Below are 26,681 nucleotides of genomic sequence, written 5' to 3'. Positions count from 1 at the left end.
ATTTTATTTTAGGACTCTCAACCGTAGAGATTGATTCAGACTAAGCATGCGATAAATCGACTACAGAGTAGTCGTATAGATAAAGAAAAAAAAGAGGTTGCCCAGACTTTCCCATGCTTTACTCCTCAACACAAACGATTCGCTTTGCTGGTAAAGTTTTGAAGGAGGCGCTTGTTTCTTATGTAGTATCTACTTAGAAGTAATGACTCCCTTTCACCCCAATCCCTAAAAAATTTTGGCTGTATGATATTTGTATTGTGTTCCTAGTTCTCATTGCCAATAAAAAAAAAGTTAAATGTCATTTAAAATGGTATGGCGGGCTGGACATTTCACGATAATTTTAAACTTTTTATACTTAAAATAAATGAGAATATTTTCTCAGAGTTTACTATTAAGAAATACTTTAGTAAAAATGGCATCAGCTCCAAAAAGGATTAAGTTATCGTCATCATCAACAAATACCGAAAATGAGACAAAAACTGATGTTGAAGGATTTATGAAAAGCATTCAAGACAAAAGAGAAGAGACTGCGGAATCAATTTTGAAGTACAAATTCAATAAAAAGCGAGTCAGAATTATATCACAAGAGCAACTTGTATTAGATAATTGTGAAGGAATAGTTTATTGGATGTCAAGGGACAGCAGGGTCCAGGATAACTGGGCGTTTTTGTTCGCCCAAAAACTTGCCTTGAAAAACGAAGTTCCACTTCATGTGTGTTTTTGTATTATAGCGAAATACCTGGATGCTTCCGTCAGACAATTCCATTTTTTACTGAGAGGTAATTTTATTTTTATACCATGACCATAAATAAAGAAATTTTTTAAAAAATATCTTAGAACGGGCTAAAAATTTTTTTTTGTTAGGTTTAGAAAAAGTGGCAGCAGATTGCAAGAAACTGAATATTTCTTTCCATTTGCTTGAGGGCAGTGGAGCTGATGCTTTACCCCAGTGGGTGGAAAAACATAACATTGGGGCTGTTGTGTGTGACTTCAATCCATTGCGAGTGCCTCTTGGCTGGTTGGATGGGGTCAAGAAGAAAATGAAGAAAGATGTGCCATTAATACAGGTAATGAATGCTCATATAAGTATAATTACAACAACATATAAAAATAATCATGTCTTTATCGACAGAGCCAACATTTAGCTGTATGGTGTAGAATAGAGATATTTATAACAATACCTTATTAAATAAATAAAAATTTTCTGCATACCTACCTTAGTGCCAAGGGTTACCTTCAAGAATTCTTTTATAATATTCCTCAATCTGTAAAGAGTTCTAAAGCTTGGTTTTTAGTGCTTAATTTTTATAATATAAAGTATTCTAAAATTTGATGAACAATGATGGAGGGCACAACTAGGTATATGCGAAAATACTAGGGAAAGTATACTTAAATTGACAAAAGTATCAATTTTCAAAGATGATAGAGGTAAATGCATTCAGCTCAGTTCATGTAATCAGAATATTCACCCTTACATTATATTAATTAGAAGCTAAGATTAAGGAAACACATTATATAAATGTTTTCTGGAGGTGGGCCTTGACATATGGGACACAGTTAAATAACTTCTGCAGATGTCATTGCTATCCTACTTAATTTTATTGTTCTTGTTCTCATTTTGAAATTAATATTTTGTCATTTTCATATTTTTTTAATTTCATAATGCAGGTGGATGCCCACAATGTGGTTCCTTGCTGGGTGGCATCAGACAAGCAAGAATATTCAGCTCGGACCATCAGGAAAAAGATCACCTCAAAGCTGGACGAGTTCCTCACTGAATTCCCACCGGTCATCAAACATCCGTACACTAGCAAGTTCAAACCTGAGGTAGGCATTAGTAGTAAAGGGCATCTGGACTCTTCATGTAAATAAGATGGCAGCTAAACTATTTCGGGATTCACTTACAATTTGGATAAACAAATGTTTATAATTAATACACCAGTTTTAAAGAGTTATCATGATCTTCTCAGACTGTTCAACTTAATAATCACAATTAATAATAATACCTTAATATATAATAAAGGACACTGTATATCAACACAGCCTGAATCACTAGGTTAAGAGACTTGAAATTTATTATAGGTTCCTTATTCAGTTTAGAGGTGCATTATGACAGATTTTTCCCTGAAATTAAGGGATTTTCCTTTAACACGGGTAGATCCAAGGGGTACTAGAGTATAGATATATGCAAAGCAACACCTGCAACTCTTTTGAAAAGTGTACCTCTTGCTTTAATACATCTACTTGGTATTCTCATTGTAATATTGTCTACATAGTACTGTTGTATAAAATCCATACTAATCGCCTATTTTTATACCTCAGCCCAGTATTTATGTTTATAATTTCAGCCAATAGATTGGGCGGAAGCCATAGAATCTCGGGAGGCAGATAAAACTGTAGGGCCAGTGGACTGGGCGAAGCCAGGCTATGATGAAGCCATTAAGATGCTGAAGAGCTTTTTAGACAAAAGACTTAAAATTTTTGCTTCAAAAAGAAACGACCCTACAGTAGATGCCCTAAGTAATTTGTCTCCGTGGTTTCATTTTGGTAAGGAATTTATCAAACATATTTTCCTCCCAGCTACATCCTGACCTCTCTGAAGAGGAGCCCAGATTTATTTGTCAAACTAGGTATATTGTCATATGGGATAATTTTAAAGTCCTTAACATCACAGATATATCCTATTCTTACATACATACACACATAAATCCTTTTTCCCAGATGGGTAGGAGACCACATCTTTCCATTTGCCCCAATCCCTACATACAAGCTCGTCAGTTACGGGTTTTCTTAGAACATCTCCGATTTGAATAAAGTACCTTGGTCTAGGCCTTCCCACCCCAACAGTCCCATTCACGCTCCCTTTGTATATTTGCTTAGTCAACCTGCTTTCATTCATCCTATTCTTATAAGTTATTAATTTTAGAAAGTAAACCAACATTTTGTAGCCTATTATGAACAAAGAGTAAAATCGTTATTATACTTTCCAGGCCAAATCTCGGTACAGAGGGTGGCGCTATGTGTTCAAGAGTATAAATCCAAGCACACAGAGAGTGTGAACTCATTCCTGGAAGAGGCTATAGTTAGACGGGAGCTGGCTGATAACTTCTGCTTTTACTCAGAACACTATGACTCCATTAAGGGGGCGAGTGCGTGGGCGCAGAAGACTTTGGACGACCACAGGTTTATAATCTATTTTGTTTTTTTTACACACATACCTAAAATTACTTTCTGGAGAGTGGAGAGGTACCGACATGATACAAACATACATAAAATCACGCCTTTTTCCGGAGGGGTAGGCAGAGACCACAACTTTACACTTGCCACGATCCCTGCATACCTCTGCAAGCATGCAAGCTCGGCGGACATCAACGTTTTATAGTTTATTTGATAGCCTGCAACTAAGGTAAGTATATCCATGTCATATGTACATACATCCTGGTAAAGGGTCAGGTCAAAAGTACCCGAAACCGCCGAGCTTGCATGAAGAGAGTTATGAATGTGGATGAAGCGAAGGAAATATGCAGAGATCTTGGCAAGTGGAAAGAGGTAGTCTCTGCCTACCCCTCCGGGAAAGAGGCGTGATTTTATGTATGTATGTACATACTTTATGAAACCTATCTTTACACATAAAAAATCTTAGAAACTATCTTAATTTTTTAAAGACGTGACATTATTATATGTATAAAGGCAAATTAAGTCTTAAGAATCCTATGTATTGTATGCTATTCATTACAGCTTGTTTAAAATAAGTAAAAGGATATCTGTAACATTATCTTTCTTTTGTTTTAGAAAGGACAAAAGAACCCACTTATACACGCTAGAAGAATTATCTAATGCCAAAACCCATGACGACCTTTGGAACTCTGCTCAACTACAATTGGCAAAGGAGGGCAAGATGCATGGCTTTCTGAGGATGTACTGGTGCAAGAAGATCTTAGAGTGGACACCGACGCCTGAAGACGCTTTGAAGTATGCAATATATCTGAATGACCATTACAGTATCGACGGGCGGGACCCTAATGGATATGTTGGTAAGTTTTGTCCGTGGTCGAGTGGTGTATAAAAAAGGATTTTATGTGCAAGCAATGTATGAGGGAACCTGTACATTCAGCCAACTATGTGTAACAATGATCCGTTTGCGATTAGGGCTTTGCGAGGTCTGACGAGGATCGCTTCATGATCATACCTGCAGGGTTATTAGCTATTTTGTAAAAACAAAGCGACAGCCCATAATTTTGCAATTTAATTTTGCAAAATCTGTTATGTAAGGTACCTATAATTCAAATCTGCCCAAATATCAGTCCGCGATCAGACGTTTATTATAGCTGTCGTTGTTAGAAAAAAATATGTACACATACATACATATAGTCACGTCTTTATCCCCCTGCGGGGTATCTAATACACTATTTCGCTTGTTTCAGGTTGCATGTGGTCAATATGCGGCATACACGACCAAGGCTGGGCAGAACGCGCGGTGTTTGGTAAAGTTCGCTACATGAACTACGACGGATGCAAACGGAAGTTCAACATTCACGCGTTCATTGCCCGCTATGGTGGGAAAGCGCACAAATACGTCCCAAAGAAAAACAGCGATGGAAAGAAAAGTGACAAGTGAAAGGTGGGAACTATTCTTTCGTCATTCCAGTCGACTTGACACGCCCAAGACATGACATGTGCCAGTGTAAATATGAATCTAAAACTTTGAAGAAAGTTGTATTAAGGTTGATAATTAAGTATTTCCTAATAAATGTTAGGGTAAGTCCGCCTAAGTATACCTAGCTATAGTATATAGCATAACTAAATGTATTAGGTGATATAAAAAATCTCAATTCTACCTATTTTATACAATGGCAACTCCAAGGATGATTTTGTATCTACACGTTTTTCTATGGCTAGTGTAAGTATAGATAAGTATACTAACTTTAAAGTTTGTTGTATGTTGTTTCAGTATTTAAATCGCGTTTTTAATGTTACCCTACCTCATTTTTATTAAAAAAATAAACCTTTTGTTTTGAATAATATTCATTTCATTTCTAACTTTATACACAAATTTATAAAAGAAGGCGGTTAGAATAAGAAACAATAACATTTAACTGCAAGCTTGGGATCACATTTTAGATTGTAAATAACATGAAAAAACTACAAATGAATAAGTCCTTAATGTGTCTAAAGACGAAACAAAAAGATGGATCCGCGGTAGAAATCAATCGGGACCCCGACTGAGATGCATAACCATTTCGCCATAGAGGTCTTTGTTGCAAGTCTAGAAAAATATTGGTAGTGATAAATGAAAACATCAGTTGATTATAAATATTTTTATTTTGAATGTGACTGTTCCATAGTTACACAATCATATACTTCGATAATTTTCATAAAATTAGAAATAGAAAAATAATATCAAAGAGCTATTTTTTATTGGAACATTGGTGAGTCAAAGTTTATATTTCATGCACAAAATTGATACCTATTTTATCAGAATTTTATCAATTGTTTAGTCATAGGTTGCAAAATTTTGAGTAATCGCGGCCTAGGAATCGTCTACAACTTTAGTTTCTTCACAATGTTTCAACAAAATTACATTTTCGTCACATCACGGCACTTTAAACCATAATGAATTGCTCTCTATTATGTCTCATTTTATTATTAAATTAAACATTAAAATAATTAAGTCTCTACAAAAGAAAATAATATTTAGTTACATAATAAATCATGATTTCACCACACAAAAGTACAAAGTAACTCGAAAGGAATCTAAGAGCATACATTGACTGCATTGTAATTATTATGGATATTGTAATTTATTATGATTTTAGTATAAATACCCGAGTAACTGTTTCAACTATGAACACAAATTGTGGCTCGCTTCTATTTAACATATTCCACTAATACACAGTACAGCACAAGGGTTATACACCTTTACTCTGAACATACAAACATTAGCTTACAATAAGGCTCTCAATTAAATTTCATCGAAAATTCGAGATAAACATGTCAAATATAAAGAGCTAAGAATGCGACCAAATGGTACAGTTACGAATAAGTCAATTGTTATGATGTCAAAATGTTTGATCACAACTCGCGCTCAACGAAAATGTAAGAAATAAAAAACGGTCGTCAAAAAGAGGCGACAAACTACTTTATAGAACTAATTGATTGTTGTCTATGCTCCCCTGTGTAAGTGTGTGTGTGAAAGCAGAGCTAGATTCGCTGTTGCGGGCGCAGGACGGACCCGACGCGGCAGTGTGGCTGGCTGCCTACTGCACGCAGCACGCGTTCTTGTGCCCATTTTTCTTGAGGCGCGACTTTGGCCTGTACTTCTCCAGGTAAGAGAGCTGTTTAGCATTTATGGCCCCGCGTCTCTGACTGGAAAAGAAAATGGGAATGAGAAACATTAAGTCAGAACGTATATACTTATTTCCGTTATTAAATTATTAGGTCAAATAAATTCACACAATGAAAAATAGATAAGTGTCTCAATGCGCGCAAATACAGTACAATAAGGTAAATTTTCCTACTATTTAAAAGTAAAAATTCCAAAACAATATCAATACAAAATAGTAATGTTAAGATTTTCCTTTCAGTAGAATAAAAAAGCATAGATATGAAACTTAAATGAAAAGTAACGCAGTATTATGTCACTTAAAATCAAATGCATAACAACTTAGTATATATTTTGGCCTAATATATGCGCGTCATTTGTTATTTTTACATTGCAATACAAATAAACCATAGTAAATATTTTGTCACGAAAGTGTAACTATAATAAATCAGTCACCATCCACTGCGCATATATTGTAAACAATGACGCTAAAATGCCTACGACGTAAATTTGCCAAGGTTCAACAAACAACCGTTGGTATTTTTAAAGTCAAATATTACAAAATTAATAGCTTCGATATGGATTGTTTAACTTAATTAGCGTTATTGTTAACCTTGCTTCAATTATTTCATATTTTAAATGAATATAAAGATTATGATCGTACAAAGATATGTCGAGCGATGGCTTATTATAAAATTAGCCCATCATCCAATAATAGGATTCTGCTAAACATCCGTCCACTTTCATCCATTTTCACAAAATTGGTTGTATAAGTAATTTATATAATTGCTTATATTGCTGTATCAGACATGTAGGACGATCTTTGAACTATCCAAAAACTTTGTAATTTCGCAAATGGAATATCTTCCGTTAAGTAACAAGTTGTTTTAGGACAGAGTGACCTTGGGGGGTCTTAGTTTGGAACTCTTGAATCAAAGGTCCTTCTCAATATAACATTTTGATCAATACAAAATTATTGACATAAAAATTATTACTTTCACTCGTAAAAGATGAGCCCAAGAAAATAGCCAAAAAGGTGATGATTAAAAGAAACAAGTGCTGATTTTTATGTGCTTATTAGATAGCGGTAAATCATACCTCCTATCCCATGGAAAGCGCACCCAAAAGAGACGCCAAAGCGACCTCAACATTATTGGTATTAAATTAACAGGCATTAAAAACTATTCAAATCACCATTTGAATCTCAATTCTATCACCAAGCCAGCATATACAGCTGAACATGTAACACTTGTCTACCCCGCAAGTTACATAGACGTGACTGAATGTATGCACTCACTCTCTTATGGTCTCGACGGCCTCCTCATACTTCATGCCGAGCTCTATGAGCGCGATCGCCACCATGACGGGGGCCCGGCCCAGTCCCGCCACGCAGTGCACCGCCACGGCCGCCTCTGGCTTGTTCTGAGCCCTGTTATAAAAAAAAAGATATTACACTTCTATCCTGCCTAAATATGGTCATATAGCCACAGCAGCAGCAAGAGGCTGCAGAAACGTTAAAAACATTTTTTTTTACTTCCAATATTAACAATTAACAATAGATGTATGATTGATGATATTTATTGATTATATGTAGAAGGTTGTGTCTGTATAACAGACCTCCAGTGCTCTATATTCGGGATACGTAAAAAAGAAGTGGACCTTGGGATAAACATATAACTGTGATCTTTTCCTTCCTCCTAGCTTTAATCCCGGTAACATCCTCACTTCTCTGGAAAGGAACCCGGGGTGCGCTTTTTGACAAAGATCCTGTATTAGGTAAGTCAGCTCAGCTTTTCCCTTCGGCTTAATAGACAGTTGGCTCTGTCTATCCCGCAAGGGATATAGACGTGTATATATGGTATATGTTATAATTTGGAGTTATATTCCATCATTGTTCAAACAAACAACCTTTACTTCACGTGAAAGTACAATTTAAAGCAATTAGATTCTATTTATAAATGAAAAGTGTTTGTTATGAATTGGTTCACATGAATTTGATTGACACGGTACAGCGGCATAGTACATTGGTCAGATTGTGATGGAATGGTGCCAAAACAGCCGAAGAAAACACATATGTACTGAAATATATGGCAAAAAGCTATTCTTTGTACAGAGCATACGATTCTATTTTAGAACTGTTAACTATCACTTGGCAGACATCATATTATCTACAGATTTTCTTTTTAACATATTGAGATTGAAGTATCTTGATCTTAGAATATTTTGTGCCACATCATTGTCGTACAAGATATTCTAGACTTAAATAAAGTTCTATAAATAGTTTATCCCTTTCTCATTGAACCTTGAGATTCCTAAAATCTCAATAGACTGGGAAACCCCATCTTCACAAGTCGGGTCACTAACCTCTGCCTTATTGAGGTTATCATAAACACTATTCATTACTGCAACAGGCATTAAGAACAACACAAGTCACTCACTTCTCGCGAAGGATCTCGAACCATTCCTCGACGACGTTGATTGGCGGGAAAGTGCCGTCATCGTAAGCCAGATCTCTGACTTCGATACCCTCGGCCTTCAGCGGTGCTGTGTCGTAGCTGGGCTCGCACACGCGCACAACTGTGCATACGTTGTGCTTGCGCAGCTCCTGGAATCAGAGATGGTGAGTTTACTAAATGGCAACTATTAGAAATTAAGTCATGATCTTGTATTTGAGCTTAGAGAGCAAGCACTAATTGCGGTGTGCAAATGCGAAAAGCTAATGTGCTAGGTGCTTCCCAGAGCTTCGGAATAGGATCACTATTTTCCTTTGGTTATAAATATAAGGATCATATGGATAGATTGTGGTTAATAGAACCTTTGCGTTGTCTCCAATGAGGACGCTATGCTGTCAAAAAGATGAAACAGTTGTGGGTGAGTGATAATACTGCTCATAAATGAAATATGGCCGGTTTATAAAATTTTTGTCGACCTTCATTTCATGTATTTCGGACTTACTTAAACATACAATATTCGTTATCGCCGGAATTACAGACGTAATAGTATAGACATAAAAACCGATGGAGAAGGTCAGACAATGACACAAGTAGTCAATACTTCACTTTGTATGTTTTGTTCACTGTGTTTTATTACCTAAAGTGGTCATTTCCTGAACTACATTACGTAGAATCGGACAATAGACTAGACAAACAACAGTCATTTTATTGCTGCCCCATTGCAAATTGACCTGCATTTTGCATTTTTTTTTTCAAGTAAATTTTAAACAATTAGGTATTTTTAGCCATGCTGTTTTATCGAACTACATTGATGCGAGCATATCTTAACCTTGATGCAATATCAGTCAAATCACTTCAATACATATGCTTGCTGACATTCAATATTGACGAAGATCAAGGCAACATTATCAGTTTCATACCATTAAACCAATTTGACTAGAGTGCTTCCAGTCAATTCAGTTTATGTGTATGTAACGTTATTGCTATGTCAACCATAATTAAAAAACGATCACATACATAGGTACCTAAGTCTAGATGTGTTAGGCAGAGAGCTAACCTCAAATATATTACGGACTTAAATATCATAGCCAATAGTCGGGCAATCAGCGCATTTTTAACACTTAATTATAGCAATATGTTGCTAATTTAAGCGGCCAGACATCTGAGTTCGGGGTGGTGAATGTCCATTCAGTTAGTATGCAATTATGTGTTTATTATTAATGGAGGACGGAACAATATGATTTATTTCTACCTCCCGAATGACATAAATACCAAGAAGAAAGTAAAAATATTATACTTTCACCACATCATTCATTCCCTACTTAGTTATTACAATGCAGTCATTGTTTAACCACATAGCGCCGTGCCTGGCACTGAAGTGGCATGCCCGACCGCGGTGGCCGTGGTCACTATATCATATTACAGCAAGATCCTTCATCTACAATGTATGTTAGTTTTATTAACGTAAAGTTTTATCTGGATTTCGAGAAACAATATCAAATTTTACATTCATGCTCATTGAATGTGGGTGGGTGGGTCTCAGATTTAAACTGCAGCCCACATACAAAATAAGAACGTAATTCTCACGTGCAACCTAAATCTTTGGAAAATGCAAATTTCTACTAGGGAAACTAAGAAGGTTCCAAGAAAGGATTTGAACAAACCAATTTTAAAATTGTTGCCACTTTTGTTTTACAAAATGTGTGCGCATACTATAAGTAACCGAAGAATATATAAAGTGTTTATTGAAGATTCAATAATAGTTTTACACTTTCTGTTAGATACCTCTATTCAGTTCAAAGTGAGTCTCACAAATATACAACAAGATATTAGTAGAAACAAAATCGTATCGAAACTACTTTGATTGACAGAGGGGTCGGAAATGGCGAGCGACATTCAACATTATCATCCCGGCGCCATAACTGAGCATTATTGCAGAAACACGTGAGGATCGCAACAATGGCCAGACAAGTTTAGTTTGTGTAATGATCCCCGGTGTGTGGGCATCGGCATCGGGCGACATGTACCGACGCTTATTGTCATGCTAAACGATGTCGAACCCATGTTATAGGACGCGTTCTTATTGCGAGGCTATTGCAATTTAGAAAATAGCTATATGCCATAGTGTCAAATAATCTCTTCTCAGAAAGGAAACCCGAATTCTTGACAGTTGAATTTGAAATATATTAAGGACAATAAGATATTTCACATTTATTAAAGTTGTTAAACTACAAAACAATATTTAAAGGAGGTATGTTCAAAAGTAATTTGGTTTGAAATTATTAATAATTCATATCAGTTGGATTGTGCTCCGAAAACAAAATGAATAACAGAAGCTTCATTTCCCACGGCTTATTTTACATATCTTTCTATTTACAAATAAAATGCGTTCCATTTTACGCGTATTCTCCCGAGGTAAACAAGGGAATAATGTCGGGTTGGTCATAAATCTCTCACGAATTCGAATCAACTTGAAATAGATGGATAAATTTGTTTACGATGATTGCATAGTATTAGCATCAGTCCGTTACGAATATCTATTCCGAAAATTTATTTAGTTCAAGTGCCTTATCATTTTAAAGTCAAACTAAACACAGCGTACATTACGCTTTAAAACTGGATTGCTCAAATAAGTTTAAACGATATCGGTCTTCGGACAGAAAGAATGTAGAATACTGCAATGTTTTTGATAGAATGAATTCACTTATGAAGCATAAATTCATTTATATCTATAGTGTTAATATCATGTTATTTACCTGCAGATACGTCTGAATGGTGACATCGGAGGGGCGGTCGGTGATGAGGAACCGCAAGTTCTTGTACTCGATGAGCGAGGGCGCCGGTCTAATGTCCTTCTGCTTCATGGCTCCGACGGTGGTTCTTCGACACTCAACAACTCTCAGCTATCAGCTGATTCACTCGCGTCAGAGGTGGCACGCTCCGTCACAAACTAACAGGCAAACTGTCACTCTATTTCCACACAACACACAGCAGTTTCCTTGCTTTTATTTAGAAAAGGTCCAATTATATAATGGGAGACACCCGCATGGATGGCGTTTTCAACCACTTGAGCACATTCGATGACAATCAAACAGAAGTACTGAATGTAGAATGAAATTAAATTATGCGTTGAACATAAGTTTTTGTTTTCACTCGAACTTCGGCAACTGAATGATATGCTCCAATTAACAGCGGACTCCGAAGAATTTAAGGTAACTGAAACAATAACATGTTGTTATTAACGTGGTGTAACGTGTCGGTCAGAGAGGGCTTGAAAGTTATCATTTTTTAAAAACACGTATTTGCGTCAAAGCCAGACGAACGACTGAAGTGGAATAAAAAATTTGTACTAAAAATAGACGTAGATATTCTGAACTGAAGCGGAGTTACGATCATGTGAGCGTGTGTGCGTTCAGCTCCCGTTGGAGTGACAAGCCAACAACAGCGTCACAAGTTAGCACATTCTGATTGCTGTTCACTTCACGACGATAACTTGGATGGTAAACACTCGACAACAAACTATTTTATTGTATTTACACGATAAATACTTATTTCGAGCGTCGAATGATGTAACGCGTAAAATATACTGCAATACTGTGTATCGCGTCTTGTCTTGGTCGGGAATAGATAACAACTGATAGCTTGACGCCAGAGTATGGTTGCCGGCATTAATCCCCTCTTTTATCTTTTTCATTTCATATCCAAATGTTTAAATACAATTGACAGCGTGATCCGGTTTTTAATTCACTCCTATCAGAACTCGCAGGATTATATTTAGGTAGCAATACTTTCCCAAGCAGACGCTATTAATTAGTAGTAAGTTTTAGTTTCAGAAGACAAAGACATCATTGTATACATAAGGATCAATTGATAACGTGGTCCGGAGACAAGCTAAGCCGTTCGTGCCAGTCACGATCAAAATAATCACCGACCAAGAGGTAAACAAAAACCATTTAAAGTCCTCAAAATCCAAAATCTTGAATCATATCATTGTGATTCATACCTGTATGTGTATGTACGTCGTATAACGCGCGGGGTGCGTATTGTCAGCGCGGGCTCCCGGCATGGGTCTAGCTGTGCACGCTTCTGCTCCCTCGCGGCTCGAAACGCCCTCTAGTTTATTTGTGTTGGGCCTGGCAATACTCCGCGCTGTCCAAGCGGAACTCCATCAATGTCGCCACAGAAAGGTTCTCCAGCTGAAACAAACAAATCGACAGTTTAACCATCCGTCACATCATCGAGAACGCGTCAATCAATGTATTTACTCTGTCGAGAAATTCCTGGAAACCTCAATAAGTCATCAAAGAATAATTAATGAAGACGTTATTAGTGAGACCTTAATGGAGCGATAATTGAATTGGAAAACATAGTTTCAAAGATAACGGCTATCGCTTCAATACATCGATGACGTTCGTAGCAGTTTCATGTTGAGATAACATTCATTTCACTCACATTAGTGCTTATCTAAGCACTGATCAGCATGTTCCGTACTAACTGAGGATCACGACATTTATGCATCAGCAAGGGAATCGAATTGAAAAGCGAGAGAAGCACACAGCTTAAAATATCGTTCACAATCCACAACACTAGCATGTTTAGGTCAAAATGAATGGTTTGAGTCAAAACGCGTTTATTTGCACAATTTACACTGAAAACACAAGATCTACAGACAACGTCGCGGTTTGTACTCGAAATGGACGGCGCAACAGTTTTTGGCAAGAAAATATAAGCGTGGGATTATTTGCTACGTCACGTGTTTACTTTTGAAATTCTATTCACATTCATGTTTTGATTCCAAAACGTTAACGACAGAATAGGGCCACTCCCCTCTTTTTTATAAATATTTAGGACAAAGAAACACACATCATTCTTTACAGTAATCCCGATTTTCTAAATCCGTACGCCAACTAGATACAATCGTACACAAAACTATTCAAAACGGAGCTTAAGTGAAAATGACTGATTAAAATTTATCGTTTCCACAAACAAGAATATCCTCTCGTTCTACGTGTATTATCTATGTGTAACCCAATTAATCGTAGCAGTTTATATTAGCAGCAATGAAATATAACAGTTTTCGCAGCATGAGATAATAGCCAATTCAGTCTATTCTAGACGGTAAGATAAAAATATACATGACGTCTTTTAAAATAGACTTTTTCAGTATGTTACCCAAATCACTTCGCCACTATTAAATGTTTAATTATTGTTCTCCTTAGATATTTGAATATACCTACAGAAAATATGAATGTTCAGAATATAATTTTACCTCCAGTATTAAACAATAGTCCTGTCTGTATTGAATGTGAATGTCACGTGGAAACCAGTTTATTTTTAAATACACCATGTGAAATGATTATTCCAACTCGACTCCCACTAAATGAATTTTCAGATTAAGCAATTCAATTTCGCAATATGAAATAGATAAGGACCTTGTCGGGGGCAAACTTAAGAGATATCTCGAATTGTATGCGAAAGATGGTAGTTTGTATCCCGACTAGACGGGACGGTCGATAAACCCCAGACTACCCCCACACGTGAACAACAATGCAGACGATTTAACGTTTACAAAGTCTGGCTGGACCCCCTACACCGTCTCGACATTGAATATCAATTAATGACAGAATAAAAAAACAAATGTGTTTAAGATTCCAGTGAAAACAATAAAGCAAGGGCATGAGCATGTATGCATGTTATCGTTCTAACAATAGCAGTGGCAGTATCATCCATTACTATGACGATTGTATAGACAATTTCGGCGTATCAACTTGTAATGATAGACGCATGCTACACGTGGCTCACAAGACAATGAACAAATAGAACAATTCAAATATCACAAAAAATTCAAACAATATTGATATTATATGATGCTATGTTTATCAGCATGCGAATTGTACAGACATATGTACTATTAAACAATACTCACTTAAATGGGTGTTCGAATGGCGAAACGATGGGTTATCGGATGTGAATGTTACAGTAGTATGCGACTACGTCTGTGTTTGCACCCCTAACAGTTTGATATTCTCGGTACTAGGTTAGAAACTACTGAGGCTCGTCAGTCCACCCTGATTGCTTGTAATCGACTGACTTCATTTCTTACAGACAGTAATGTTAATGTAATTAGTCGTAAAATATAATAAAATTTACGTAGACTTTCCTGGTTCACAATACTTGTAGGTATTGCCCCAATATAGGATCTGGAATACCTGAGTTAAAGTTTCTATAGACAATATTATTTCTAACCTCTTTTGTTTGGTTTTAAAAACACATTAATAAACAACAAGAACGATATAGCTTATCTCTTCGGAGTAAATTGTAGGTAAAAAGAGGCCACTCTTTTTACCATTGCATTTTTTTTGTTAATTATTTTTAAATACACGCCAAAAATGCGACTATTAATGTGGAAACTTGGGAGCATTTCATCACAAGGGATGAAATTACATCAACTGCCAGAAAATGCAATTTACAACACTTAAATTACAATATTGCATTATATGACTCTAGTGTTAAACCAGAGCTTTACTCTAAATTGTAATCAAATTTTTTCGAAGAATTAAATATAGTGTCAAAACGGACAAAGAACACAAATACCTCAGACAAATACTTTAGAACAAACGAGAACACATTGGCAAATGTTTGACCGTGAAAATTTGACATCGACATTGACCAAACGACGTTATGTGTTAATGAGCTGATAACCAGATTGCTAACATTTTGTCTCTCTTGTTCTTTTGTAATATTTTAACAAAAATAAATATGCTTATTCGACGAAAATATATTCGAAAAAATTTTTAAAACAATAATTACAACATGGGTTAATCTACAGCAACAAAGAAATAATAGCGTTTTTAACGCTGACCTCCCAACCTTAATCAAAAAACATACCCATTTGGGAACTAAACAGAATTAAGAATCCCATACTGGCATACCTAATTTAAATTAGCACGCCCACGATTAGCCCACAATATCAGGACAGGATCGTAACACATAACACTAGAAAGTAAATTGACCCATAAATAATGAAAAAGAAACAAAATAATTAACCTAAAATTTGCAAACGCATGCCCCACCAGCTTCATCATGACAGTTTTAGGTTACACCATCTGCATTTCAAAAGATTTCATGCATGTGGGATTCATTTCAAAAACATATACTCAACAACTTATTGTGTACCATTCTATCTACGTAATTAACTACGCGGAATAATGACATACTTTCGAAGAAATAGGGCATGAAAGAGGACAGAAGCATTGGTAGTGTTTGCGCGAAAATGACACCTGTTGAATATATTCAAAATTATACTACCATTGTGCTGGCTTTAAAATTTTATTTTGTGCAAAATGGATGGGTCGACAATGCTCGTTTTACCTGGTTAGATACATTGACCATTTCCATTTACCGATCTTCAGAACATAGTTCGACTTTAGCGCGCCCACGAAACTCGAAATTTTGTTCGAATGGTGTCGGTAATTCAGGACACGGTAGTTAAAAGCGACACAGAAACATAACTTACATGTATCCGGTACAACTGATGCTAAGACAGTCGAAACACAAATAAAAAAATGTTACTCGATAAGATAAAATAACCAAAACGATCGTGCACTAGCAACTGAAGCTGTCGCGGTAGACAGATTTGAAGGTTATGCGTTCACATCTCAACGGGCCGACACTGTCCGTGCCGCGGTCGTGCAAAGACTGGCGCGCCGGAACGCCTTCGGCCGCCGCGCTATACGTCACGACGGCGGCGACGGCGGGGGCGTTGGCGTCAGCGTCACCGCAGCCAGACTTCGTTCGCACTCGCCCGCTTTTAGGTACTGTTTCAAACTTTTCGCAACTTTGCAGAAAGCGTACTTACGTCTATCTTACAACGCCTGTTGTCAGAACTCACCTTTCGGCATTATGAAATATGCTTGTATCATGTTTTATACCATAGCGAAGACTAAACAACTGCTATCGAACACCAAAGTGCTTTTCAGCTCGAACAATGTTTAGAATATAAAAACTAAGCTTTCGCAGCTGACCAACCACGACAGTTATAAAGAATTATCAAAACAAGAGATGATAATCTTTTGAATAACAGATATAATAACTAGGTATAAAGAGTAACAGAAGCAGTTGCATTGCAATACTATCAGTAATATGTAACGTGCCGAGAAAATTCGATTAGTGCTCGAGTCCTCCGTTCTGTGTGACATTAATTCTAAAAATAGCATGAAACGGGAAAGAATTCAAACTAAGAAACCCACGCAGATGTGAAATGTAAAAACTTCGCACAAAAGAAAATCTAAAGAGAATTACCCTGACAGCCTCTATTCGTAGTTTTACGTCTCTTTGCGCCGTGTTAAGTAATATACATATATTACTTAACACGGCGCAAAGAGACGTAAAACCGCAATATGAATTTGTACATACATACATAAACTCACGCCTCTTTCCCGGAGGGGTAGGCATGAATTTGTACTGAAAAAAAATTTTAATAAACCTTTTTGGTTCTTCAGTAGGTCAAATTCTCAATTGTATTCTTTTTAATGATTGATTAACTAAAATTCAAAATAGATCACTTTCCGTAAAACTTGTTCAGGTTCGCACTACAAATGTCGATTTGTGATATGTAAAATGTACTTACCTACTCAAAGAACACAATTTTCACATGCGTCATGAAATTCTTCTAGATCAATCAATGTTATTGATTTGTAACGTCTAACATTACACGCTAAATTAATTTCCACTACATCTATTCAGTCTGGATAAAATTAGATACACCCACACCACGTAAGGCTCGAATTTTCTAGGTCACTAGGGTTTACGAGGGCGAAATAAATGTTTTGTGCAATATCAGGGACGTGGTTATTTATTGCCGTGTGGTTCCCGGCACCTATAAAAAATAAGAATAATGGATAGGTTTATAAACTTGGGATTATTTTTTTAGGTGATGGGGCTAGCAACCTGTCCCTATATGAATCTCAATTCTGATTCGAGAATAGCTGAACGTGGCCGAACAGTCTTTTCAAGACTGTTGGCTCTGTCTACCCCACAAGGGATATAGACGTGACCATATGTATGTATGTGTTATTTTTTCCATATTTAGTGATCTGTTTGCGAAATATTCAACGTCAAATAGGGCAAAATTCAAATATACCTACTATAGTTTGCTACAGAAAAGACATTATAATTAAACTAAAGAATTATGTATCTTAATTTTAACTTTTGAACCTATTAATTTAAACTTCCGTATAATAAAATATTGAAACAAAGCAAAGGTGGCGGGGTGAAAGCTTTCATGAACAGACCAAACACTTAACAGTGAAGTGTCTGAGTGTCGATTGGAGAGGAGAGCTTTTAAGTCTTCTGCGCTTTAACGTAAATTTATTCTAATCTGATAAGCTATTAATAATAAACTTTACTAATATTATTTGTATTATAAAGAAGTAAAGTTTGTTATTTTGATTACTTATTCTTCTGTTAGTCTTATTCGAAAATACTGAACTGATCATGTAAATTCTTTCACCGTTAAACGTAACGTTATAAACTGTGGCGGACCGCAATATTGGGCATTTTGTTAAAAGTTAAAGTGCCGTGTGGTTCCCGGCGCAAATAGTTAAGAGAATAGGACCACTCCATCTCTTTCCCATGGATGTCGTAAAAGGCGACTAAGTGATTGGCTTATTTACTTGGGATTCTTTTTGGCGATGGGCTAGCAACCTGTCACTTTTTGTATCTCAATTCTATAATTCAGTCTTTTCAAGACTGTTGGCTCTGTCTTCCTCGCAAGGGATATAGACGTGATGATATGTATGTTAAAAGTAAAGATTTATAAAATTGATATTAATCAAAATCAACAATCGATATTTTCTAGACGAACACAAGTCTTAGTTCAGTATTTGTTTAGTAGTAGTTAGTTATTCATCAAAACGTGAGTCAGTTTAGTGGCTGAAACGATAACGTTAATTAAAGTATTTTCGTGTCTGTATGATTCATAGACGTCGCACATTAATTTATTAACCTTGAATCATTAAAACTTTTTTACTTGGAACCTTCGGGATTTTTCTAGTAAAAATTTAATTACTGATCTTAGTGTTTGCTAGATGATATCAATTTATTTGTGATGTTGTATACAACCACTATTAAAAATAGTTTACAAGAGACGAGCAGTTCTGGTAATGCTCTTTAACTCTGATCAAGTATACCAAGTTGTTTATACTAATGATAGTACTAATGTTAATGGATGCAAAAAGTACCAGAGCGTAGCTGGTACGAAAACTTTTTACAATCAATTTCCATTTAGAGTCAAGTAATCTTTTTTTGTTCCTCGCATTTCCATTTTTAATCTGCAATTAAGGAGTTTAAATGCACGAGAGCAGCATTAACCATATTTTTCAGGTGAAGGTATTTCTAGTGCCGTGTGGTTCCCGGCACCAATAGAAAAAGAATAAGACCACTCCATCTCTCTCCCATGAATGTCGTTAAAGGCGACTGAGGGGTAGGCTTATAAACTTGGGATTCTTCTTTTAGGCGATAGGCTAGTACTTTCGTCTGTAGGAGTCATTTTGTTTCTTGTATATTATATATAACCAAGCGTTTGATTAAACGTGTTTCCATTCAAAGTACAGCATTCAATCGTCCCACGTGACTCAAATCTAACACGTGGCAGTTAAACAACGTGCAGAAACAAACTTGGACCATTGTTAGCTCGCCTCCCACGATAAACGTGTTTATGGAAACCGAGTCCTTACTGAAAATAAACGTGAAAACCCGAGGAAAGCCAAATGCAACGCGATTACCGCTGGCTTTATCAACGGCTCCAATCTTGTTTATCACAATTTATGGCAAGTAATTAATTATGCAGGATTTTTTTACCTGTAATAATATAGTAATCTATAGATAATATTTTTATTTCCAAGTGAATTTTATCACGAAACTCTAAATCTGTATTAACTAGCATTACGTACATAATAATTTTGGAACTTTTTAAGTATTTTAAACAATAAAGTATTTTAATCTTTGGTCAACAGCTATCAGAATCGTACTTCATGCAATACATCAAAATACCAACCAATTATACGTTTGTTAATTGTAAAATGTTCTGCTAACAATCAATAAATCACATCAACAATTCTATTGTATTTGTTGCTATGGTAGCTTTACACAGTCATGTAAAGTGTATGGAAAAGATAAACATCTTAAATAAAGTATCAAGAATGATAATAACTGATAAATGAAATATTTATGATACGCACCATAGCAATATGACAGAAGCGATAAAAAAAGATTCCTTTTCATTATCAATGAGGAAGAATACATTTTTGTTCAATTTACGATAAAAATAAATTACTTAAACTGACCACTTGAATAAACTTTTCGAAGCAGCTTATAATCCTATAATCTTAGTGATATAATAATATAAAATAAAATCATGAAAGAATTTAACTTTTTATAAATAACATTTTCAAAGAAATGGATAAATCAGAAATAGGGACAAAGGTTTTAAGCTACTTAGCAAAATGGAAAGTGAATGCGGTCGGCCATTAGTGGGGAGTACGTGCAAATCAACTTTCTCGAACAACGCCGGCCAATCGCCAATCTGATGTTTGCATTGGTGGTGCTCCAGGAATCAAATTCAAGGAAATAAGCCAGTCGTGAAAGGCGTCCTACCAATGCTCGGCCTCATTACTTTACGTGAATTATTCACTCTCACTGTGCACCGTATCATTATTTGCTAATAACCAAAATTTGGCGTTATGTATAATTTAACTGTTCATGGTTTTCCACAAGTTCTGTCTTTACATTGAGCAAGTAATAATCATTATGCGAAATTATTGCCTTAGAAATTGAATCGTACCAGCAGCGAAGATCACCATGCTGACGTGACTGATATTTGGGATTCAGCAATAAACGACTCAGAGAACACGCACCACCACGACGACATTAAGGAATTACTTCAGCACGAATTTATTATCTCCGACTTATATATTGAAGCATGCAAGTAGTATTTTTAGATTGCCTCGGGGATTCTTAAACAAATAACGCTGGGGACGATAGAGGATGTGACGTCCTCCATTTTATATGTTAATTAAATAAACCTGTTACCTGCTTTAATTAGATAAATGGCTAAAAGTGTTATAAAGATAAGTAAGAAAATAAATAACGGAAGTTAAATATTTGTTTTAAAATATACAAACAATGAAATTCTTTGGTATGTTTGTATCAGTTCGTACGAGGCTGCGGTACGCGACGTATTAACATCAAAATATTCTTATTTGTATTAAGTGCATTTCAAGTCCACATTCACATCTAAAATGCACTTTAATTTACAAATAGACATGATCCAGACTAGGTTTGACTTATATGTAATTGCAGAGTTGAAACGAACTCTCAAGTTTACTCCAAAACATAACGAACATCGTTCAATTGCATACATTCCATACCTCTGCCCTTCGTAAAAGGCTGCGTTGAGAGCAGTGCAACCCTCTGTGGGCATTGCAACGGGAAACGGGTCGCGACCCATTTCGTCGGGATCAATACTCGGTCATCGACTTCACGCGCGCCTCTGCAGGGCTAGGTCTACCAACATGCTAGTATGTTTATGTCTAGTTTAATTTGGCTTTCAAGGGCGCCATATATTCTCTTTGGTGGTTAAATAATTCTCTAAAATCAAAACAATACAAACGCAGTTACTAAAGTTATTTTAAAGAGCAAGAGAGAGAATCAAACATGAATTTTTATATTTCCTCGTAATTAGTAACGTGTTTGTGAATGTTACAAGTTCTTGATGAACTTTATATTGTGAATCACATTAAACTATAATGATATAGTAACTTTATTGATATTTTTGAGAATTATTCAGATACTTAAATTGTTATCCTACCATTTTAACCTTATGCACATACATGATAGTCTGATGAATACTGTTGGGTCGAGCAGATAATGAATGAACCTGACACCAATGAACTTTTAATATCTAAAGAAAATAATAACTTACTGAGAAAACTATAGTATTTTCGTACAATAATGAAGAAAATAGACAAAGGATAAGGAGGATCTTAAATAAGTATAAGGTTTACTTACACTTTAATCACATCATTCAACTTTAAGAAAGTGCTTTTAGATGTATAGATAGATAAAACGTTTATTCGACAGTACTACAGACACAAAACAAATTTAACAATAACAAATCCTTAAAACCAACACGGATGTGCCGCAGCAAGTCGAAAATATCTTTTTGCACTGAAAGAGTATAAAAATGCTGATTTTTAGTTACAAACATTTGAAGTAGATGGGTATTTAAAAACTTTTTTGTGTGGTAGTGTGGTGAACGGCCCAAGACTGTTGGCTCTGTCTACCCCGCAAGGAATATAGAAGTGATTATATGTATGTACAGAAAATGGTAGAATATTCCAAACTTATAAATAAATCAATAAAGGGATGTAGATATCCAAGTTGAGATAATGGAACCAGAACATGAATAATGAGTTTTCGAAATCTGATAAAGAGAATTGATATGCGCGTTGGCCTTGTAAAGGCTGAAAACATGTGAATTCTACAAAAATACGAGTATTTGTTTTCTGTTTAATATAAATGTAGAATTTTGATTTTTTGCGCCGGTAACTTGCAGTAGTATCCTTGTAACCGAATAAGTAACTGTTAATTTAGCGTCTCTTTGTGAATACACATATTGATTTGAGAAAGGAGTACCTATGCAATCTTAGCAAGTAGAAGGAAATGGTCTCTGCCTACCATTTGGACAAGATAGCGTTATTAATATATCAGAATTAATAACCAACACAAGTATGGATTAACATCATATAAGAATACAGTAATTGGCATTTTTGCAAACATGCAAACGTTAAGGGATTCAGTATAGTTGACTGAAGAGCTGACACAGTTACGTATCGACTGACGACGTCATAACTGTGACGTACTGCGCATGACGTCACCACAGATATTGAATTTGAATCCGCTAGACTAAATTCCTGGAAACTCAGCTCAAACATTACGTAATATTGGCGTAGGTAGGTATAAACAGACAGATGGAATGTGATTGAAACATCTAACAAATTGTCTACCTTCTTAATGCCCCTCGTTTCTTATTGACGATTTATTTGAAACCCTTGAAGTCTTACCATTATGATTTTTTATGGAGTACCTATAAACTATCCATCTTTGACTCAATCCCTTCCTTCGAAATCTTGAGTATGAAATCAAAGTTGTTATTTCATTACCTTAGACATACAGGACTATTGGAGATACAAAACCATTACCAAACAAAAGTTACTATGATAAAATTCAGGACAAATACATATATTTTTTTCCAGAAAGTACCTACACAAGGTTGAACGGAAGTCTTATGTAGTAGACGTTAGTAATAAACAAGTATCGATTTGATAAGACCGCTCTAGACAATACGAGTACAACCTTAGAACATTGTCATTAGTCAACATTCATTATCGAATGCCGAAACTTGGTGTGGACAGTTCCAACTAGTAAATAGCAGACGTGAAGCTTGACCCGGTATGACTTATCGACCTGGTTCTGTCCGCTCCGTCCGCGCCATCGCACTGACCTGCTTACACCATTACCTATTATAAGTAAGAGCTACCTGTATAACAGGACAACTTAACTTTTATAAGTAAAAAATAGCTTTGATAAATCTTGAACATCAGGCAGACGGTAACAATTAGGGCATACAACTGTGCACTGTCATTTCCAAAAGTAGATTACTAGCGCGAATGGCAATACGAATAAATTATGAATAAGTCATCTTGGAACGACAGCCTTATTAAATAGAGGTGAAAAGAGAGGTCAAACTAGAGCTCATCAATCATGCGTATTAGCGCGAGTCGTAGGGACGGTGTCGGGTGCGTCGCCCTTCGGGTTCGAATGCCCGAGACTAGAGGAGCATCGACCTTAGCCCTTGCTGGATAACCGGACGGCTTTTTATATGTATACGTCGAGAACTGTCGCCATCCCCTTCGTGCACATGCTGGGCATATTAGCGAGCTCTCCACGCAATGGACCGGAAATTCCGCAGCCATGACGGCCTTTCAAAAAGGCAAACAGACCATAATTTTAGAGCGATATTATGGTAAAGTGGCCGATGTAAAAATAACCCACCGAGGAGGATCGTTCACGGCACGCATAGCAACAACCACATTTCTGTAAGCGAAGTTTATTTTAACAACGCTTTTGAGGTTATGGTAAAGAGTTTATTGTCTAATAACTGCCTATTTATATGCAGTGACGTCATCAGAGCACCATGCTATAAAGATAAATTGGTTTCAAATCGTGACGTTAGTCTGCAGAGCGGAACATTTTCGTGCTACATCGGGCGGGATCGTGTGTGCTCGGGGTAACGGACCAGCGTCTGCGCAGGGTCAACAGACGCTTACCAAGGACGTGTCGACGCACCTTCCAGGGTGTTCATTTTACCCTCCCTTTGAAACCGACACCTACGTTACACGATATAAACACGTGTAATTTTATTACTACGTGGGTAAAGTAGGTATGTTTCAGTATAAAATTTCATGGTGCAGCAATATTGCGCCGTAATTGCATAACCATGCAACAGCGTCACGATTCGTGGTACCTACGTACGATAATGCTGCAGTTGACGTCCTTGTCACAAACTCACAACACCAGTATAGGTATAGTGTTGATTATTGTATTGCGTACAATGAGTGGTGACGTCAAATCTAACCAGTGGAATGATATACTAAGAATTTATGTAAAATTACTGTGAGTCATTTAAACTACATCAGCATGCACGAAATATTAAAAGTCATCAATTTCGTATCCCACCATAACACACACTTTAAACAAAAGAAATGCATACAAAACAAGTAAGGAGGTATAAACATAGGAGTACCTACATAAAAATTTTAAGTTTCTCAAAATCCCTGGGGGTCCCTACCATATTTTACCTGGGGACCATACACACACCAGGTGTATGGCAGGTAGAAATTCCACAAGGGACCTTATATCCCTTCCCAAGCAGTGTTTATAAACAAAATGCATAAACAGGACAATAAGTCTGTCTATAACAAATTGGTGTAAAAAAAAAAATGGGTGATGATTTCTATTTTTTTTTTGTTTTTTTAAATAATCTGTTCACCCTTGATCACAAAGAAAAACTTTTTATCAGGTTTTAAAATTTGTTATGATATCAGCTTCAATTGAATTAAATCCCTATGTGGTATGAATCGTAAGCAGAGTACTTACATCAATTGAAATATGGACAATGGATTTTCCAACACAATGCTAAGCACTGTTTATAAATTCAAACCAGCAATCTGGGCCATTGTTTTAAAATAAACTGGGAACATTTCACTGATAAAAATGTTGTCTGAACTCAACTTAATGACATTATTATAAAATAACAATAAACTCAAGGAGTCTTATCTGGGATCTAGAATGTCAGTTTTGCCAATTGGCAAAGGCAAAGATTTCTCCTTTAGACTTTCATATCTCAATAGAATAAAATAATAAAGAAAAAAACTGAAATGTGCCTAAAACCCTGGGCTGACTTCAGATGCATTAAAGTTTGGCCAATTTGGAGGAATTTGTGACAAGAAAGACAAACAAGAAAATAGACTTTTGTCTTGTACTGATTGTACACCAGTTCTATGACACTGTTAGGTAGGTAATCATAATACATGAATCATTGTTGTAGTAGATAGGTACCTACATCACACATGAAAGAATCTTATACAATATGTAAGCATCTTAAAAATTTTATTGCCTTAATTGGTGCATAGTAAAACCAACAATTTATGGAATGAATGGAATAACTGGCAACCCAAACTATAACTGCTATTCCAGTGAAAGTATAAAACCCATCAGGGTACAATATGACAAAGAGAAATAAGAATATGGAGTGTGAATCAGTATGCTGATTTGTATTTCCAATTTTGTATAGTTTATCTACTGGCATTAACAACTGAATTAGTTATATTTATAAACAGGAAAGCAGGCGAAAATAAATTTTAATAAAACAGATTTTTGTAATATACCAACCTATCTCTTTATAAAAAGTCATCAAAAATGGAGGTAGGTAGGTACTATTTCTACATGATTGCTAATGTAATACTTACCTACATAGACATAGTTACTCCAGATTTCATCATAAAAGTTGATGAAAAATTTGCACAAAAATGCAATACGACAGCAAGCAAGCTTCAAAATGGTAACGAAAGCATCTATCCCTCACCATGAACCAAAATGTAAAGACTTAGGCTCCAAAATGCATAAACGGGCAGCCATTCATATAGAACACATTTCCAAAGAGTATACTAATAAATACTGGATTTCTACCATTAACGTTTATGCATGGAATATCAGATCATTCTACAATTTGAGTGCAAGTGTACTTGGTCCAGAAAAAGTAAGTAGAATTCCAAGCGTGGTGACGTTTGCCTACTGAGGGCACGACCTTCGGGAAAATACTTCCTACCGTTATAATAGGGAAAAGATTTAAAAATAAGATAAATCTAACTGCACTCACCTCCACAGCCATACACATTGAATAGAAATAGAACGGTTGCAGCCGTGAGCAGCCAAGTAAATTCACCACACACGCGGAAAACGTGTGCCTCGCACAAAAAAATTAACGAACTGAGTAAAATGTTACCATTCCAAATTAAACATGGCTCCATTAATAATGTTGCCAACGTATAAAAAAGAGGGGTTAAAAGGTATGTATGTAAGTGCTTACTACCTTGGGGCCAATCGAGAAAATATATTTCATTTTGAAATTTTGTTTTTATAAGTCATAAACATAATGGTAATGTATGTAAATAATACAAGTTTTACACCAAAGCTTCACTTTTGCAAAGAACAAGAAGAAAACGTATGTATTTTATATTTTTTGAATTTATCACAGCAAAATGGGTGCCGAAACGATATTTACT

General features: G+C 36.0%; 2 protein-coding genes across 5 annotated transcripts; one reads left to right on the top strand and one right to left on the bottom strand.

The window, feature by feature from the left end:
* Positions 1–319: 319 nt before the first annotated feature.
* On the top strand, positions 320–5,024 carry LOC106129819 (deoxyribodipyrimidine photo-lyase). Its single transcript, XM_013328501.2, has 7 exons — positions 320–779; positions 865–1,067; positions 1,669–1,827; positions 2,349–2,547; positions 2,991–3,183; positions 3,793–4,034; positions 4,425–5,024. Exons 1-7 carry the CDS (start codon positions 365–367, stop codon positions 4,616–4,618), a joined length of 1,605 nt encoding a protein of 534 aa, XP_013183955.2. The 5' UTR covers positions 320–364; the 3' UTR covers positions 4,619–5,024.
* A 279-nt stretch (positions 5,025–5,303) lies between these two features.
* Positions 5,304–26,425, bottom strand: LOC106129821 (PRL-1 phosphatase). Of its 4 annotated transcripts, none has more exons than XM_013328502.2 (6): positions 26,276–26,425; positions 12,779–12,971; positions 11,532–11,991; positions 8,761–8,927; positions 7,620–7,751; positions 5,304–6,366 (listed from the first exon to the last, which is right to left on the bottom strand). In XM_013328502.2, the coding sequence occupies exons 3-6, from the start codon at positions 11,637–11,639 to the stop codon at positions 6,258–6,260; spliced, it is 516 nt and encodes a 171-aa protein (XP_013183956.1). In that variant the 5' UTR covers positions 11,640–11,991; positions 12,779–12,971; positions 26,276–26,425; the 3' UTR covers positions 5,304–6,257. The 4 variants fall into 4 exon arrangements, with proteins under 4 accessions (XP_013183956.1, XP_013183957.1, XP_013183958.1 ...); XM_013328503.2 differs by lacking the exon at positions 26,276–26,425 and adding an exon at positions 16,292–16,483; XM_013328504.2 differs by lacking the exons at positions 12,779–12,971; positions 26,276–26,425 and adding an exon at positions 12,324–12,427.
* Positions 26,426–26,681: the final 256 nt, after the last annotated feature.

Source organism: Amyelois transitella, chromosome 3 (assembly GCF_032362555.1).
Source record: "Amyelois transitella isolate CPQ chromosome 3, ilAmyTran1.1, whole genome shotgun sequence".
NCBI lineage: Eukaryota > Metazoa > Arthropoda > Insecta > Lepidoptera > Pyralidae > Amyelois > Amyelois transitella.
The sequence above is the reverse complement of the archived record's forward strand: the minus strand, read 5'-3'. Positions and strand labels throughout refer to the sequence as shown.